At 38.6% G+C, this 18314-nt stretch overlaps 1 protein-coding gene across 1 annotated transcript; it reads right to left on the bottom strand.

The window, feature by feature from the left end:
- Nucleotides 1-44: 44 nt before the first annotated feature.
- On the bottom strand, nucleotides 45-18314 carry LOC113152035 (disabled homolog 2-like). Its single transcript, XM_026344948.1, has 11 exons — nucleotides 16720-18314; nucleotides 14502-15249; nucleotides 14218-14336; nucleotides 9611-9750; nucleotides 6882-6980; nucleotides 6040-6171; nucleotides 4959-5045; nucleotides 4823-4870; nucleotides 4678-4728; nucleotides 3510-3597; nucleotides 45-1318 (listed from the first exon to the last, which is right to left on the bottom strand). The coding sequence occupies exons 3-11, from the start codon at nucleotides 14297-14299 to the stop codon at nucleotides 909-911; spliced, it is 1137 nt and encodes a 378-aa protein (XP_026200733.1). The 5' UTR covers nucleotides 14300-14336; nucleotides 14502-15249; nucleotides 16720-18314; the 3' UTR covers nucleotides 45-908.

Genomic DNA, 18314 nt, shown 5'->3' with positions numbered 1-18314 from the left:
TCAGTAAGTTTGTTTCATTTCTTCTTATAAAAAAAAATCTGAATCTGCATTTTCATTTTGTTTTTGGGCAATAAGAACAATGCAAGAAAAAAAATCAGACCATTTCAACTGAACTTAAATTTCTCTCCTCTTTTTATTTATTCGCTGTATAGTTAATGTGTGCGTGTCAAGACAAAAGGAAGTACTGAAGTCTGCAGAAAATTAAACAACAAAGTGAGATGGAGATAAAATAAGCTTCCTCATTTATTCTGCCTATACAGGTCAAATCAAGTTGATTAATTTACAACAGGAGAAAGCCATGTAAAGAAAAGACGAATGTGTAGTTAATATGTTGACAAATCTGAGATACAACAGAAATATAATATAATCAAACACTATCAGCTGCTAACAACATTAAGTTGACTTGTTTTGCTTTGAATCAAACCATGTGTTTCCCAGTTTAATCAGACTTCTTATATTTTAATGCTGATGATTTAATCTGACAGTTTTCCTGAATAACAAAACAAATATTTGATTATTTTTGCAAAGAAAGAGCGAGCAACCATATTTAAGTTATTATAATATACTTAAGTACTGTATGGTAGATGAATGTCCTTTGAACCTTCGAGCCATTCAGAAACAAGGATTTATGAACATAATCATAAGAGATATAGTAGCCAACATCTCTTTGGAAATTAAATAATTATTAGATGTACATCAGACTGACACATCAAAACCCATCAGCCCAAGTCAATGAATGTATTTTCTAACTGGGTCATGGTACAAGTTGTGGGTTTGGTTGAAGTTCAGTTGCAGAAATTAATTGTGATGTATGAATTATTATATAATCATGTTTCACTGATAAAAGATTTTATATAAATATCCCTGAGAGAGGACAAGGTGATTAGTTTTAACAATTAACAATGTTGTTATTCCAGCTGAGGATTGTGCTCAAAGACGGGAGACACCGAATGCAGTGCTGTTGCTCCAGTGGGAGTGTAGATGGAGTTTAAAGGGGTGGGGTACCCGTTGACAGTAGTGGGTGAAGATGGCGTGCTCCCTCCCCACATGACCCCTGGTTGAGAACAATGAGCCTGAATGTAGCTGGCTGCGTGGGGCGCTGTGATGCCCGCTGGTGCCCACGCTGTCACGTTAACGGGCGCTGAGGTCCACGGGGCTGGAGCTGCTGGATTAGCCCACTGGCTTCCCAGAGGCCCCTGTAGGCCCCAGGGTGATGCTGTGGGAGAGTATGGGGGAGAGGAGTATGGAGAGCCCCCAACAGGCTGCATGGGGAACATGGAGAGGATCTGAGAGGTAGAGAGCTTTGTCTGTGGAGACTCTGAGAGAAAGAAGAAGAGGAATGAAGATGATCTGAACTCCATGTCTATCTAAATACTGTGCATGTCTAATATAGTATAGATACACATTTACTGAGATCATTAATGGGTTAATCACACTTTGAATATTCAAGATTCAATTCGAAATTCAAAAAACATTAATCATTAATCCCAGAGGGAAATTGTTTTGCCTTGTTATAGTTGTTCTTAACAAAGACAGACAGAAAGGGAACCACAACCAGAAAAGAATCCACAACAACACAAATACAGAATAAGATCAATACAGAAAACTCAATATATATACAGAATAAGTGCAATGAATGAGAATAGATGAATGGAAATGGGTCAATAAGTGTAGTCCAGTTGATGGAATGACAAAAAAAGAAATTTGTCAGTTCCCCCACTCTTTACAGAGGAGGGAGGAATTGTAAAGATTGATGGTCACGGGTAGAAAGGATCTCCTGTGGCGTTCTGTGGAGCAGTTAATGCTGATCAGTCTCTGGCTGAACGTGCTCCTCTGACCAGCCAACACACTGTGTAGTGGGTTGGAGGGTCTATCCAGGATTGAGAGTAGTTTGAACAGCATCCTCCTCTCAGCTACAACACGTAGAGGGTCCAGCTCCACCCCCAGAACAGAGCCAGCCCTCCTGATCAGTTTGTTCAGCCAGTTAGCGTCTACCACCTTCATGTCACAGCCCCAGCAGACCACAGCATAGAAGATGAGACAGGAACCACAGACTTATAAAACATCGGCAGCATGGTGCAGCAGACGTTGAAGGACCTGAGCCTCCTTACTTTGTACAGTGCTGCTGAGTTCTTTGTCCAAATGGGAAATATTTTATTGAAAAGAGACACTATCTACTTTGCATTATACATTTATTTTAAAGTGCAGTAAAACAAAGACTGATTTTGCACTTGTGTCTCACTAATTAATTTTACACATGATTTTTGTATTTATTCAACAAATGAGATAATTTGTAAGCATCACAGGTGCTGTAACTGTAAGTGAAAGTTTAGAAAACTGTGGGCATTTTTGGGTTCTAAACATGTGAACATCTGGGAAAAAACATCTCACACAAAAATGTGTATCAGTGCCTCAGGCTCTATTTCCACATGCACACAGAGATAATTAAATCCGTGGGAACTGAGCATAAGAGAGAAGCAGTAAACACTAAACATCTGTCTGTCTTACTCTATATGACATTTCAACACGCAGTACCATGGGAATTATAGTGTTACAACCCGTGTATGTTCTAAACATGAACATATGGACCTATGCTGACTGACTGTGGGAAAAAAAAGATTTAGAGACTTAACTTAAAAACATCAATCAGCAGCACGACGGCGGTGGGCTTGAATATAAATCAAGTAATTCTAATAAGCTGTATTAATACACACATCACAATACTGTAGATTATGCAGTATATACAGTGCATAAAACATCAAACACAAGGTGTTAATCTACTGAAGACTGAAATGAGATTTTCAGTTAAAATGGCTCCACAGCACTTCAGCTGTCTTATATATAGATTCAATCACAGTCTCAAAGACACAGTGTGGTGCAGTAACACACTGATGTGTCTGTAAACATGAATGAGGTGTTAACTCAGTTAGTTCAAAAAAAAAAAAAAAAAAGGGAAGTGGTGACTGTTTTATGACTGAGCCGCCATGTTTCTGACATATTTGCTTGAAATAATAGCACTGACCTGGAGCACCTCCCCCTGAAGTGATGGATGAAAGGACTACTAAAAAACACGCCCCCACACATACAAGCAAAATACGGCAAGCAACTCTCAAGCCTACTGACTAAAGTAGCAAGATTTGATATTTAGGATAGAATGAAAATATAGGAAACATATTTGACAACCAAAGTGTAAAAATGTTTTACAAAATAAAACAAAACTATGGAGTTTAAGAAGTAAATTCAATAGAAGTAGCAACAATCATGGCAGAACTGTCTTTGATGTGACATTTTGAATTCCTTCATCCTCTTAGGATATGAACAAACTGAATTTTGTTCCAACCAGTTTGCGGAGGCTGGAAAAAGCTCAAAGATGGACTGAGTCTGTCTCAGACCGAAACCTGGGTTTCATTCAGAGTTTCACCAAATCTGCCGTTTTTAAGAGGAAAGCCTGCCCGACTCTGCTCAACATAAAAACCCTCATCACATCAGTACTCTCTGTCATAACTAACCTGGCTGAGTGGTACATGAGCTCTGGATGGATGAAAGTGGTTCCTCCTGGAGGGAGAAGACCTCCATCAACTCGTTACTAGAAGAGGTCTGCAGACATAGACACAGAAACATGTTAGTACATGAAGGAGAATGTAGAACAACACTTCCTTTAGCTGTGTTAGATGTTACAGGAGCTAGTTATTGTTAATGGATATAGATAAATCATCGTCAATCATCATCGCAATTATTCATATAATTCATGATCTTATAAGGAGCTGCTGCTAACTAACTAACTCAACAAGCAGTGAAAAACCCTATGAATCAAGTGCTGAATTTGGGCAATGACTTATTTCCTATTAGTAATAGGTACACATGGATACGCATGCAAATAAGTATAAAATATCAATATCTTCTTGTTAGACTTAGCAAAATGACTGCATTGTGTTTCACTTTCACAACTGTGAATATGCTGCCACTGATATAACCTATTTTCTTTTATTGAAATTTTTTATTTTTAAATACCTAGTTGGTCTTCATAGGTAAACTGTTGTTTCCATGGAAACAAAAATAGAGATTTGCATAAAGTTTTTCCAACTAAACCTCTCTGTACTGCTGCCAGTTCTGCAAGTTTGGGAACAAATAACTACTATAAAAATATTATAATTTTATGACAACAACTAAAGTTGGTGAAGAAGAACCCACTTCTAGTCAAGTCAAGACCACTGTCGAGGAGGTAGTTGTGTTAAAGTTTACAGTCAAGACGCTTTGTGAATGTAAATACAGAGGCCTCACAACAAGGTGCAAAAAACTGGTAACACCTTTTTTGACCACAATATTCACACACACACAGTTCTGGGATCAGATTCAGAACAATGATCTAAACACGGTGGGGGCAGTGTTATGGCATGGTCATGTATGTCTGCCAGTGGGATGGGGTCACTGATGTTTATTGACGTGACTAGCAAAGCAGCATTTGGTCATTTCTGTGGGCTACAGATTTTAGGTAGTCATTAACTGCAAAGGATTTCCATTCAAGTGGGTGTGTGTATAAAAGTTCTAATATTGGTGTCACTGTTCAAACACTTCCTGGCTGTAGACTGTTAATAGCATCCATCATGTTTTAAAAAGTTCTGTGAGGAACAGTGAAGTAGTAAATATTGACTTAGTGAATACTGTGGTGGTTTTCACCTGCTTCAACTGTGCAGATGAAACATCTGGTCGTGGACCAAGAACCAGTTCCTAAAAATATTGAACAGTTTATTCAACATGGGACCTCGACTACAAAAAAAAGATGAATAAATAAAGGAACTTATTATTTTTATTGTTCGTGTACCTCAGGCGTTGGGGCTGAACTCTCATTTAGCAGCAGTAAGGAGCTGGTCTGAAAAAGAAGAGGAAACAAAACTGAAAATGCTGCAATAACAAAATAAAACAAGACAACGCTGATAAAGCCAAAGATTTTGTCTGACATGTGTTGAGGTTTCTGTAGGTTCCTGCTGCGTTTCTTGTTCCACACTCTGACAAATCTCCTTAATGTCAGCCAGGACTGGATCTGCCTGATGGAGACAGTAAATCACACAGTACACAGTTGTTAGTGGGAGCTTGTTTGATGTGAATTATGCGTTTATGGGGAGAAAGGTAAAACTGTTCGCATCAACTTTCCAATTTTTAAGGCTGAAACTAAACTTTTGCTGAAATGATAAAGTACAATTTGTTTTAACAACAGCCATCTTACAGTGGACATCACTGATGGTTGTTAATATGGCCGTCTGTGGTCCCATACAACCTAATACCATCTCCTGGAAATTATTTTTGTATTCCACTATTTTGCAAAATGAAATATGACACGTGAGTCTTTTTTTGCGAATTGTTTTAGTTGCATTTGTTTGTATTAGTTTATTCTACTTGTGTTTCCTTTTGTGGTGATTATTCAGCTGTCTGTGGTAATTTTTTGTTTGTGATGTGTCTGTTGGTCATTATTATCTCTTTATGGTAATTTTGTGTCTTTAAACTGAACTCTTTGACTTTCAGAGAAGTAAGGAGCCTACAAACCCTCTAACCTGTCACTTCTTTGGGCTTGTGCTTTGTAATTCATCCGTGTACATGAGAAGATGTTTTACACAGTTTTTATTTACAAACTACAGGAAAAATATTGTGTATATAGCCTTGAGGAAGTGGAACCATGGGGTTCATAGACCATTGCACTACCAACTGAGCTACTTGCCATCCCCCAATGCACAATTCATGTTTTTTTTTTTTGTTCTGTGTCTTCTACTCACAAAATCTGGCACAAAATCTACTTGTTGCTGTGGAGAAACTAACAGATCCTTTTAATAAATGCCAGTTCATCTAATTTTAATTTAGTTCTATTTTAAATGTTGTGATAGGCTTGTGAACTACAAAGTGGTTTAATGATTTTAAAATATAGATATCTGAGTAAATATTGTAGCTATTGTAGTTATGTTTATTTTTATTATGGACACATGCAGTGTTTCCTCAACATACTGTATGCATTCAATCTGTTCTTATATTACTGCTGTGTGTTCTTACCAGGTTGGCCATCTTGATGTAGAAGAGGCTGTAGGTGTCTTGGTTTTGGTAGATGTAGGCCAGAGCTCGGGGATCGGACTCATCTTTTGTCAAAGAGCTGATCCTGCTCCTTTCATGGTCATGAAGTTCTGCCTAAGACACAGAAAAATAAAGAAGCTTTTAGTTGCTACATATCTAAATCCTACACACTTATTTATTCAGAGGTCAACACCAACGTGAGGAAGTACATACAGTACGAGTCTTCAGTGTGTAGAGCAAAGTATGTTTATCCTCATTATTATTTATGATATATGGGTAGATTTGTTTGTTAAAGGCCTGAATACAGATTTTCTAATCACAGCTCAGTGCAGGAAAACATTGTGAAAACGTAAATTTCATAAATGTTTGGTATCACTACAACCAGCTCATCATCCACATACTGGAATCAATTAACGACAGACGCAAGAACAAAACACCAACTTTCACATGACGCACATTAATAATTTCACAACCGCATAATATCTGTGTTGAACTAAAGTTTTCCTAGAATTTTTACTTTTGTCTGGAAACCCAGAACCAAAGAAATAGGAGAACATTACTTTGCACCGATTCATATCATTTGTATAAATATTCAGCACCAGCCTCCCAAAGGAACCTTGAGAATTGTTCAAGTTCTGGTAAATTAAAAAAAAGGTTTGTTAAATTACAAACAAACAAACATATGTTCCTGTTTACTGAAAAGCCACACTGGTTGTGGTGGTTTCAGCTAATGAACAGATACTAACTATTAGCCTGAAGGGGGCGCTACAGCAACGGCACAACACAACACAATGAGGAAGGAGAGTTGGGAGACTGTGACTCACCCCGGTCCTTTCATCAACGATTTTCACACCAGTGGAGGAAATTTTTAACCAGACTCTCTGCTTGTGTTTCCCCTGTTTCCTTGCTGCAGCCTCAAAGCCCTGAAACACACACACACACACACACACACACACACACACACACACACACACACACACACACACACACACACACACACACACACACACACACACACACGGTGCAGGTGACAGAGGATGAGAAGATGTTTTAGAGCAAAATATGTTTATCCTGATGATAATTTATGATTATGAGTAGATATTTGCAGCTAGTTGTTTAGTTGTTAAAGGTCTTAATACGGATTTTCTAACCACAGCTCAGAAACAGTGATGTGTAAATAAATTTGTGAGGATACAAAGTTTTGGAAGTTAAGTCCCTTTGATGTTGGGGAAGATTCTCAGTTGTACAGGAGAAGTTATCTGGAAGATGAATCATGGTAAATCACCTTTGACCTAATAACCAAAAGGAAGTCCAGTTGCCATGGCTCAACTTCCAGATTTCCTTTTAAATGTACTCAAAAACCAAAGAACAACAGATTCCTGTTTTTTGTTTCTACTTGCTTTAAATACAAAAGACACTGTTTGTGTTTGTACAGTATTTTGAGTTGTTAAATACCTGCTGCTCTGAGATTTTTTTGGAAAATATGAGAGATGAGTCTTGATTTTAGCCTGAACTTTTACCTGAAAGAAGTAGGTTTGGCAACTAAATAGTTAAATAGCTAACTAGGTAAATTATGTAAGTGCACAAGTCCAGTTGCCATGACTCAACTTCCAGATTCCCTTTTAAATTTATTCCACAACCAAAAAAACAAACAAACAAACAAAAAAAAAGGACAACAGATTCCTGTTTTTTGTTTCAACATGCTTTAAATACAAAAGACGCAGTTTGTGTTTGTACAGTATTTTGAGTTGTTAAAAACTTGCTGCTCTGAGAAATTTTGGAAAAATATGATCAGAGTTAATATTCTGAATATTGATTTAAGCACACAAATCATAGTGTTATATCACATTGGAAAGCTGCGTGATGGTCTTTTCAGCAGTTTCGGTCATTTTATGTTAGGATGTGCAACATGAAAGTGGTGAAGAATTGTTTTATGGCAGTAAAGATGCAGCAACAACATCAATTGACATGTAGGCTGTTGATAGCCTTTTAAAAAAGTCCAGAAAGTGTTTTATATGTTTACGCTGCGTGTGCTTTAAAATGACTACTATATAAATTATATCCTATAATGTCATTCTTACCAACTGTACATAATGACAAATAATATCAACAACAGTATCACCAGGGGCCATCAAAATATTCAAATTACACACAGTGGCTTTAATGTGATCACAGAATAGGATTTCTTTTTGTAGTAGGCAATTTGGAAATATTTAAAAGATTAAGATACACGTCTGGCTCTGTGATCATGTGTCAAGTGTCCAGCCCCAGGAGGCCATGCAGACTCGCTTTGAACTCCCACTGGTGCAGTAAGATTAGAGACCCAGAAGTCAATGACATGTCAGAAGTCGGAGGGATGTCATCTATATCAGAAGTCTCGTCTCCACTGCAGGAATTTTCCCACAACTCAGTTTGCATCTCAGGAAACCAATGCCTTGACCAAGTCTTGTACTACTCTCCTGTTCATCTGGGCTCTAAACCAACTGAGTTATTGATAAATCATCTGTGTGTGAAGCATCAAAGTATTTTAAACACTAATAAACCTGTCGCTGTTGATGAGATGAAGTCTAATCCAGTGTTACAGCCCCAGACCCTTTTATTTTCTATTTCTTTTCCATGTGTTTTTAGTGCGTGCCCCTGATTGGTGAGTGACCATATACAGGTCTGTGCTGCGCCAGAGCACAATCCTGGTTGGTGGCATGCCTCAACGCCTATCAAGTCAATCACCATGGGGTCCACTCCCATCTACCCATTGCTGTGGTCATCTCTGCATCTCTGCAGCTCAGACTTCTTTGTTCCTGTTAAAAGCCCTGTCTGGTCTTCATTTAGGACTGCTGCAGTGTGGGGAAGCAGCAGACCCCCAGGTTACTTTGGTTGGTGGTTTGTGGCAGTATTTCACATTTTCTAGTTAGTAGTCTCTATGGGACTTTGTTCAGTAACACTTTACTGTGCATTTGTTGCATTTAGCTTTGTACCTTTACAGGGGGCCAGGATAGGTTTCAGACAAACATACTCTCACACACGACTTACTAGTCTGGTGGATGAGGTACAAAAAAACAATTACAACAAACAAAAAGGTAGCTTTGAGTCATCTTCAGCAGAGCAGATACTTTGGGTGCTTTACTTTGTACTTCACTTTCCCTGAAGTAACCTATATTTTGCCGATACTTTTGTACTTAAGTAGTTGATTTATTCAGAGGTGTTGCAGGATTTTACTTGTTTATAGTGTTGTGTTTTTCCTGTTAAATAATCTAAATACGTCTTCGGCCACTGAAGGTTTCCCAGCAATCCATCACTGTTCCACTAGTTGTGGAGATGTTTTAGTCTGGGCCATAGTGTCAGTGTGACGTGGTTTGCAGTAAATGACTCATGGGTCAATTCATGTAATAACTTCACCTGACATATAACACCAGCCGTCTGGTGTTTATTTTTCATTTTCTCTCTGATAAAATCGGGGCGTTTTTTGAGGACGACAGGATCGTCTCTCATATAATTAACGTCTAATCAAGAACAGACAGAGTTATGTTCATTTTGGCGGTAGCGCACAGACTACCTTCAGTTTCATCATGGAGTCCCAGCACATCTTGTCTCCCTGTGCTTCGGGTACTGGGTCCACACCGATCAGCTTGGCTTTGTAGCGGACCCCATCTCCATAGAAACGGGAGACAGTTTCCACGGGTGTCTTGGTGGCTCCTGGGAAAATAAGGACAAGAGATAAAGGGTCAAACATAAATCTGCGTGTGTGAATCTGTGACCCAGCGGAAAAAAAGCCCGTCTGTGTATTTTGTTAATTGGTTGAGTCCTAATAGTGTTTGTGTGTCGTAATTGTGTTATGGTTTGTGTGTATTTGTGCTTCTAATATGTTTACATGTCTCTGTGTTGGTCTCTATCGCAAGCAAAGTCAGTTTATGTATAAACACATTTGAACAACAGACAAGTGAAATTAAGAAATCTCACCAAGTAGTTTTAGATGAGACTAGAGGGAGTCTGCAGACATATAGTAAAAGCTCATACACCTATTATCTTAAAAGACTTCAAAGCCTGCAAACACAATCCTGTAATAAAACCAGGAGTTCATGAAGAAGAATTATGGTCTTGCTGATGTGCACCTGTCAGCCCAGCATCCACGTTTCAGACCAGCTGCAGACGAGAGTGTGAAAACTGTAATCAAGCCAAGATGAAAGAAAAGCTGTGGATCACTTTCTCAGTCAGTAGAAGAGGGATGAGGCTTGACTTTAGCCTGAACTCTCACCTGAAAGAAGCAGGATTTGACAACTAAATTTATGTAAGTGCACTGTCAAATATCACACCCAGGTACCCTGCAAACGGTTCACACAAGGCTGTTAACAGGACGAGGTATCGGTGGGGAGAAGCAAGGAAGTCATCAGGTCCAAAGACTGCGATCGGAATATGTAATGTCTTTTAGAGAGTCCTATAAGGAATTTACAAAACTCTTGATTTGAATTGAATTTTTATAGTACTGATTCAGTGTTGTGATGTGCATTAAAGACATACAGACATACTATGATGTGAGATAAAGGATCTGAGAAAATAATCACAAGTTGCTGAGGAAACATCCAGGAAAGTAGCATGCGAGGTATTAATATGAGCATTTATGGTGCCAAACAAGACTCACGTCAAAGAACTATTTTGCTTTTACATCTTTGACCCACATTTAAGCACATTTAAAAAGAAACCTGAGACCTGTCCCTGTAAATACCCCTGAAAAAGCGCAACAGAGTCAACAATTTTTGTAACTAGGTTTGTACCGTTGAATCCAGGAAAAGACGATGTCAAGTAAACAAGGCCAGAAACAATAATTCTATGCAGCAGTGAAAGGTTGGACAGCCTGACAGGGGATCGTGGCACCAAATATAAAAAGATATGTGACAAGAAAAGGAAGTAAAAAAGCAGTAAACCGTGCGCTTTGTGTATGTTTTTATGTGTGTAAGCAAATTGCTGAGTGAGCATTTGAATGTTCCTTGGTCAATGTTTCATCTCATTCCCAGAATGAAAAGAGTTAATTTAGTGATTATGGAAATGTCAGTATATTTTGTTGTAACAAAGGTCGGCTTTTAAAACGCCTTTACTTGTGTTGTGTAATACTTTACTGGCTTTTAGTCAATGTTTAGTTTTAATCATAAACACAACTAGAACTCCAAGTTTATTAGTGCAGGTCAGTCAAAGTCAGTGTTGGTGATCGTAACAAATAGTTTATTAGCAGTAAACTGGGGAAATTAGCCAATAAACACCTGCATCACATTTTAATTAGTGCATGAAACAATTTCCCATTAAACCCATTTGTTACTGCTCTGCAGTGTGTCATAAATATTCTGTCAATGCTCAACTTCATTACCTCCTTTGACAGATAACTGAGCTACAAATCTCTTCCCTTTTATTTGGATTACCTCAGAAAAGAACTGAGTTGACAAAATAAACTGCAACGAGCCTGGAGGATACATGATACAGTTCAACCTGGCTGCAGGATTACATTCCTTATCTCATTGCTGTTTGAACCTTAAATACTCTGATTGCACTCAAAAGGAAAAATATACAGTGAAATCAATTCTTTTCTTTCTTATTAAATTACCCTCTGCTCTGTCTGCTCATTACAGATTTGTTAAACTATTCACAATGTGGTGTTTTTATCAGTCAGTTTTGCAAGACTTGGATTTTGTTCCGTCTTCAGGACATCATCAAATGCCTCCAACCTACAGATTAAATCCATATTCATGGGTTTGGTCTATGAAAATGCCAGGAAAAACATAATGAATAAATTTTGGACTTAATCATTATGTCTGCGCAATGTTATTTTTTGTAAATATAGATGTTATAACCCAGATCAATCTAAACCAGACCAAAATATTAGACTAATGCTGAAAATAAATCTGTTTTTTCAGCAGCTGGAGCACAGCACAGAACAGAGTTATGACTTCAGTTTCACGTGCAACAGCAGACCTTACTGGATACACAACATAAAACATACCCAAACCAATTTTAAATAGTACAAGTGGTACTGCAAAAGCAGATTTATAGAAAAATTTTTAAAAAATGAATCAACTACTCGATGCAAAGTCAGATAAGATGTTTGTTCCTCTTGAAAGACACATGCTGTTCAGATTTTGCTGCAGCATACAAAACCAACACATAACTGCAGAAAAATAAACCACTCTTATTATTAAGGGTTGGTTATGCACAAAGACGTCTTCTGCTGTCAACTGGACATGGGAAACAAACAGCAGCTTCCTGTGTTAACGCAGCGCGTTGATCCATCCATCCAGCTTGACTTCCCACATCCCTACACGGACTTTGTCACTCTACAACAGCCCCATCCCACTTCCTCCTTTGCTGCGTCCTCTTACTGTGGCCACTGATAAACTTGTTATGTGAAAATACACAGTTGTGTATTAAAAAAAAGGGTCACACACACACACACACACACACACACACACACACACACACACACACACACACACACACACAGAAATCCACAGAATAATAATTTTAGGTCAAACTAGCTTGTACAGTTTCAGCAAAGTATTATTATTATTATTACTTATGTTATAGTTCAGACCTTTCAACATTTCACCATTAATGAGTCAATGCAACTCATCATTGCCTCCCTATAATATCCAAGGCTTCCTTAAAAACAAGTCCACAATCATCAATCATTACATTTCACTACATGTCTTTAAATACAAATTTTACTGGATTGCACCTGTGGACCATCTTTAGTTTTCCCACTCATCTTCTCTGTGTTGCATTTTGTCTACTTTTCTGATCCAAGTCTGATCCGGTCTAAAACATGAGTAATCAGAAGTTACTTTTCAACGCAGGTCCCAGGTAGGGTGAGAACACATCATCTGATCCCAGGACACTTTAACTTTTACAATTCGTGCTTCAGCGTTTCTTGACTACTGCAGGTGCTCTGCTGTTTTATTGACAGAGAATCAGGATACAGTCTCAACTCAAGCAATATTCTCATAAAACCATCATCACTCATAGTGGCTAATGGTTAACATGCCTGAGAAGTAAAAAAGTTATGCAAGATTGACATTTTTTGAGCTTCTGTGTTCCCTAAATAGCTGTTTTTGTAAATGTAAATACCAGACAGCATTGTGAACATTTACACCAGGTAAACAGACATTTATCCACTTCACATTAAAGCATCTCAAGGCTGGAAATGTACTAAAGAATTTTCCAGTAAGGTACAACTGTATAACTCAAATGACATCAACAACATGTTTCTTGGACAGCTGGAACAGCTGGACACCCTCCAGCGTAGCAAGATGAGAGAACACGGTAGACAAATAAAACAAACAGTTCTACCTGAAATGTGCAACATCCCATCACATATTAAACTCACTGACCCAGAACTGACAAGCACACTAACTGTGTTTTACCAACTGCATTTACAAACACTCAGTTATACAGTGTCCAGACACCTTAATTATATCCAATGACATATGATCTCCAACTGTAATGTAGCATTATTTATTCTCACAAACTAAAACAAATCGTGGATCTGTGCAAAGGAAGAAAGTTAAGTGATAATGACAGACTGAGACTCCTGAAATGAAGCACTGAATATACAATAATTATTCAAGGGGTATGCCAACTATTTTGTGTCAAAATAGAGAAGCGACATTTTAAAAATGAAGTGTTAAAATACAGATATCCAGACCTTTACAGTTTACAGAGCATAACATAAATTATAGGTGTTTGGATGGCAAATGAAGTCGGTGGAAAACAATTACACTCGACTGAAGGCACTGACATAAAGGGTCACCTGCATGAGTTAAAAATGTTTCAGTTTTAACAACAAATGTCTGCATAGTCTGAAGCTTTAATAACTTGAATAAACACAGGCTGCAAAAACTGTCCAACCAACTAATTCACACTTTCATGCTTTCTGTCTGAACACACCTTCAGTCTCACGTAGAACTTGCATCAACTTTCATTCCTCCTGCTTTTGGATTTATGAAGAAACAGTATTAATCTACTCAATTTATGGTCAGCATAACTAACAAAATAAACTAAATGTTCAAAAACCAAAGCTGGGGTAAAAATCCTCTGATCAGATAAAATGAACTGTCCATTTCCACAAATGAAACAACTCTCAGATACTGACAGCAGCCAGCAACAGCCAAATATTTGTACCTCTGGAGCTGGAGGGGAGCCAGGTCCTGACAGCAGCTTGGCCTGTGGCAGGACAGCTTCCAGCACTTTGCTCGGTCTCCATTGCGATGAGGTTTGTTTGGAACTTGAGGCTCAGGATCCTGTGAAAACAATGGTCACAGTTTTTGACTGTAAAAGAGCAAAGTAGTTAATCGAGCAGCTTGAATAAAAGGCAGCAGGGGAGAAAAAGACAGGGATGATGCAAAGTAAAACTTCAGCAGATTTAAGATTGTTTTGTAAAAGAGAAAATATTTGATTCAACTCACCTGCTGGGAGAGTGTGTCTGCTCTGACCCTGCTGCTTGGCTCAGCTCTCAGCTGAAACTTCTCAGAGTCAAAGGTCAGCCCTCATACTTGCTGGTGATAGATTAACATCCTCTGGGAGGCCCAGAGACATGGGAACTCTTTTAGAAGACTGAAGAGGTTGCAGGATAATCAGTACATGGTGCTTCCCTCCCAGGGGATTAATGTGAGGTCATACGTTTCCCTCAAAGATGGATTTTGGGTGGTATTTTCTAAGAATAAAATGGATTACTGCCAACAAATATGAAGCTTGCTGAAAACCTCTGTGAAAAGTTTGGTTAGAGGAAACCATTAAATGCTGAAAAAAAAATTTAATCTTGAACTGTCTTTAACTCTTGAGAGAAACATCTCTTCAGAAATAACTACACTTGAATTTGTTATGTAATGCCTCATGCAAATACAGTTCCTTAGCTTTGTGGTAAATGTGGAATTGATCTGATTCTGTAGTATTTGCTTCATTGTTCATGTAAATCTGAGCTTTTATTAGTCATTAGTTAGTAGTGTAACATGTACAAAGATAATTCAGATTGGACTATCTTCAGGGCCAAAAACTAAAATTAAAAGATATCAGAAAAATACCAATACCACAGGGCAGAGAGAACAGAAAACCTGTCAGAGTCTAGAGCCAAAACGTTGCCGGAGAGATCAGAGCAGACGAAAACCACAGGATTAGTTCAGGTAGACAGAACCTGGCAGGTCTTGGAGGAGCTGCCTATGCGATAAACACAATTCTCGTACCGGTCACATCGTCACATGACATGAACTCTGGTCTCCTATGGTGTGTTTTGCTGAACTCCCCCTAAAAAACTTTGAGGGTCTAAATAGTGGTTGTGTGCACTGAAGCTTCTAGACAACATCAAAAGGTAAGATGTACGTATTGATTGTGTTTTGCAGCTGTTACACATGATCTATAAAGCTGTATTTTACAGTACACATGTGTGACATTATTAAATGTTCTATTCATGTAATGATATTAACTTGCATACTTGACATGTTGCAAATATTCTCCTCTGAAAAAATCTAAACTTCAAAACCAAAGAACTTTTAAGCCATTATTCAGATATTTGCCTCAATAAAACATAACTCAGTGATTATATTACCATGAGCACTTTTGGACACTTTTCAGGAGAGATAAGCCTGGTGAGAAAGTCTCAGACTTGACAAATCTTCCTCCAGAGTCATAGAAAACATTTTTACACAAGCATAGTTCCACTTGTGATGATGACTGAACAGCATGTGCAAAGTTGGTGGAATGACGCAGACCACCATGAAGACAAAGTGCATGTATGTCATTATGAGTCATTCTAGTGACGTTTCTTCACACTGAGGGGCTGTAAACATGCTACTTCATGTTTTACTTTATGGGTGGAGTTGAGTTGTAGTTTCAAACACAAAACAAACAGACCTCAGTTCATGTCTTTTTTTTTTTTTTTTTTTTTTTTTTTCGGGCACACAGTTACTATCTCTGACCAAGAATCCATCTTCACTTACAGTCTGCTGTGAGATGTTTTATTGTTGTTATGTCCCCAACGCAGAATGAGCTAAGGTATGAGGGGACAGCCGGTGCGTTTACTTGGACTTGGAGAAACCAGCTTTCTCGGGTAATCAGGGAATGCGTTTTCATGAAACTTGGTTACTGGGAATCTGAGTATGTATGCAACCAAAGAGTAATCTACTTTCTCCTTTGCCCTTGAGTGCATGTAAAGCACATGAAAATCAGATAGAAATGAAAAGGAAGCAAGGATCGGGGAAACAGTAGGGCCCAGGCTCACAGAGACAGAGAGAGAGAGAGAAAGCTGGAAAAACCTGACCCTCTAGTAGAGGTCTTTGGCAGAAGATTGGTCTCCAAAATGCAAAGCCAGCCGATGGCTGTGGCCCAATCAGGTTCAAATGGGACAATCAGTAGAGGGTACATAGAGCAGTGCCACCTGAGCTGGCATGTAACACCCCCACCAATCAAGAAGTAAACCTAGAGTTTTGGTTCAATCACTGAGGTCATCTGCCACAATGTTCTCAGCTGTTATTTTTATGATTGATGTCCAGGACATAATCATTATGAAGGACCAACGCATAAGACGGTTGGTTGTGATTGTACATCCTTATTGGTGAAGACCTTGACCAGCTTGAGACTTGATCCAAAGGCCAAAGCAAAGCAAGACTTTCCTTCTCAAGAGTGGAATACCTGAATTGTTGTTTATTAAACTTGCGAGTGAAGTAACTCATAAGATGGTCGATGCCTTTATCATCTTCACTGAGAAGCACTGCTCCTGCTCTGACTCCCACTCATCAGACCAGACAAAAGGCTTTGAGGGACTGGTCACGGCAGGAAGTGGATGAGTACGTCATTCTCCTGCATTGTGATAAATTCTTTTCTGGAGACTAACAAATACAGAACCCTTTGAGATTGTTATTTTTGCAGGTGGAACTTTGGTCTGATCCTTAGAACCAGACTGAAATGTAATGATATCAGGAACTCACTTTGCAAACATGAAAGAATCAGACAAGTCAAGACTTTTTTGACTGGGCTCTTGTAACCACACAAGAAGGGAATATGTCAGACTGGTCTTGATCTGAATTAGACTCAGAGCTCCAATCAGGTCTATCCAGCACCGCAGGAACTGACATGACTTTGCTTCCAGTCATTAATTAAGATGAAATAAACTCCTTTAATGGACAAAGTAGGATTAATATCAACTTTAACAAACCAGTTGACTAGGGAAGACTGACACAAACTTTGTGCAAAGGGGGAGACACAAAACCAATTTCTACCCCCTGAACAAAAACACTTGATTAAATGATTCATAGAATGGCAAGTGCCCCTTTCCTAATGATGGACTGAGAGCCCCCAGCGTCTCTCACGATTCTCACTGGCTCCAGATCATTTGGATATCTAGTTAATGACACAAATCCCTCTAGAATAAAGGGATCAGCTTAGTTTTTAACTTTCTAATGTTAGTCACAGCCCTAACCAGCCAATGCTAGGTTGATAAAATCTTGCAAGTCAAAGCCCATTTTCAACAATAACCAAACTCCATTGAATCATAGCACTGTTTCATCAACTCTTTGATTGTCCATGGCACAAGATTATCTCAGATGAACAGTTGTGTTAAGCCTCTAACCCAGAAAAAGCTAAGGTATGAGGGGACGGTAGCAATAAGAATGAAATGAGGAAGCAAGAGCAGGTTTGGATAGGCATGCGATTTATTCACTACATGTCATGACCAAACGATTGAACAAAATGGGAAGAAGGACAGTAGTGATGCCCATCTGACACTGATGTCCTGACACAAGCTTCAAACTCGCAGCTGCATTTTCTGTGGACCACTGCTGCAAAGCTTATGACTGTCGAAGCACTGACTGGTTCGGTTCCTTGAGTGAATCATGTGACTGGTTCAACTGCTTTTGTAGAGACTGTGCTGCTCGCGACTCAACAGGTTCCTTGGAATCAACTGACCAGTCAACCTTTACAAAAATATATCCTTCACACAAACACTAGTTACGCTCATCACATAATTAAGACATTATTTACCTGTCTCCTATTTTACCACTAGATGTCACTGAAACGAAGATTCTAATGAAATAACCCATTTTGAAGACAATTGGTGAAGTGGTTCAATATACATAAATAAATAAAACAAAACACAACCCATCTACTCTTCCTTATGTAATAAAACAAGAAAACAAAAATATTCACTATTCAGCAGCATCAACTGCATAACAAGCAGCGCCTACGTGTTGCACATGCACAGGGTACCCCAACTTATCTGAGTCCTCAGT

The sequence above is a fragment of the Anabas testudineus genome, chromosome 4, assembly GCF_900324465.2.
Source record: "Anabas testudineus chromosome 4, fAnaTes1.2, whole genome shotgun sequence".
Taxonomy (NCBI): domain Eukaryota; kingdom Metazoa; phylum Chordata; class Actinopteri; order Anabantiformes; family Anabantidae; genus Anabas; species Anabas testudineus.
The sequence above is the reverse complement of the archived record's forward strand: the minus strand, read 5'-3'. Positions and strand labels throughout refer to the sequence as shown.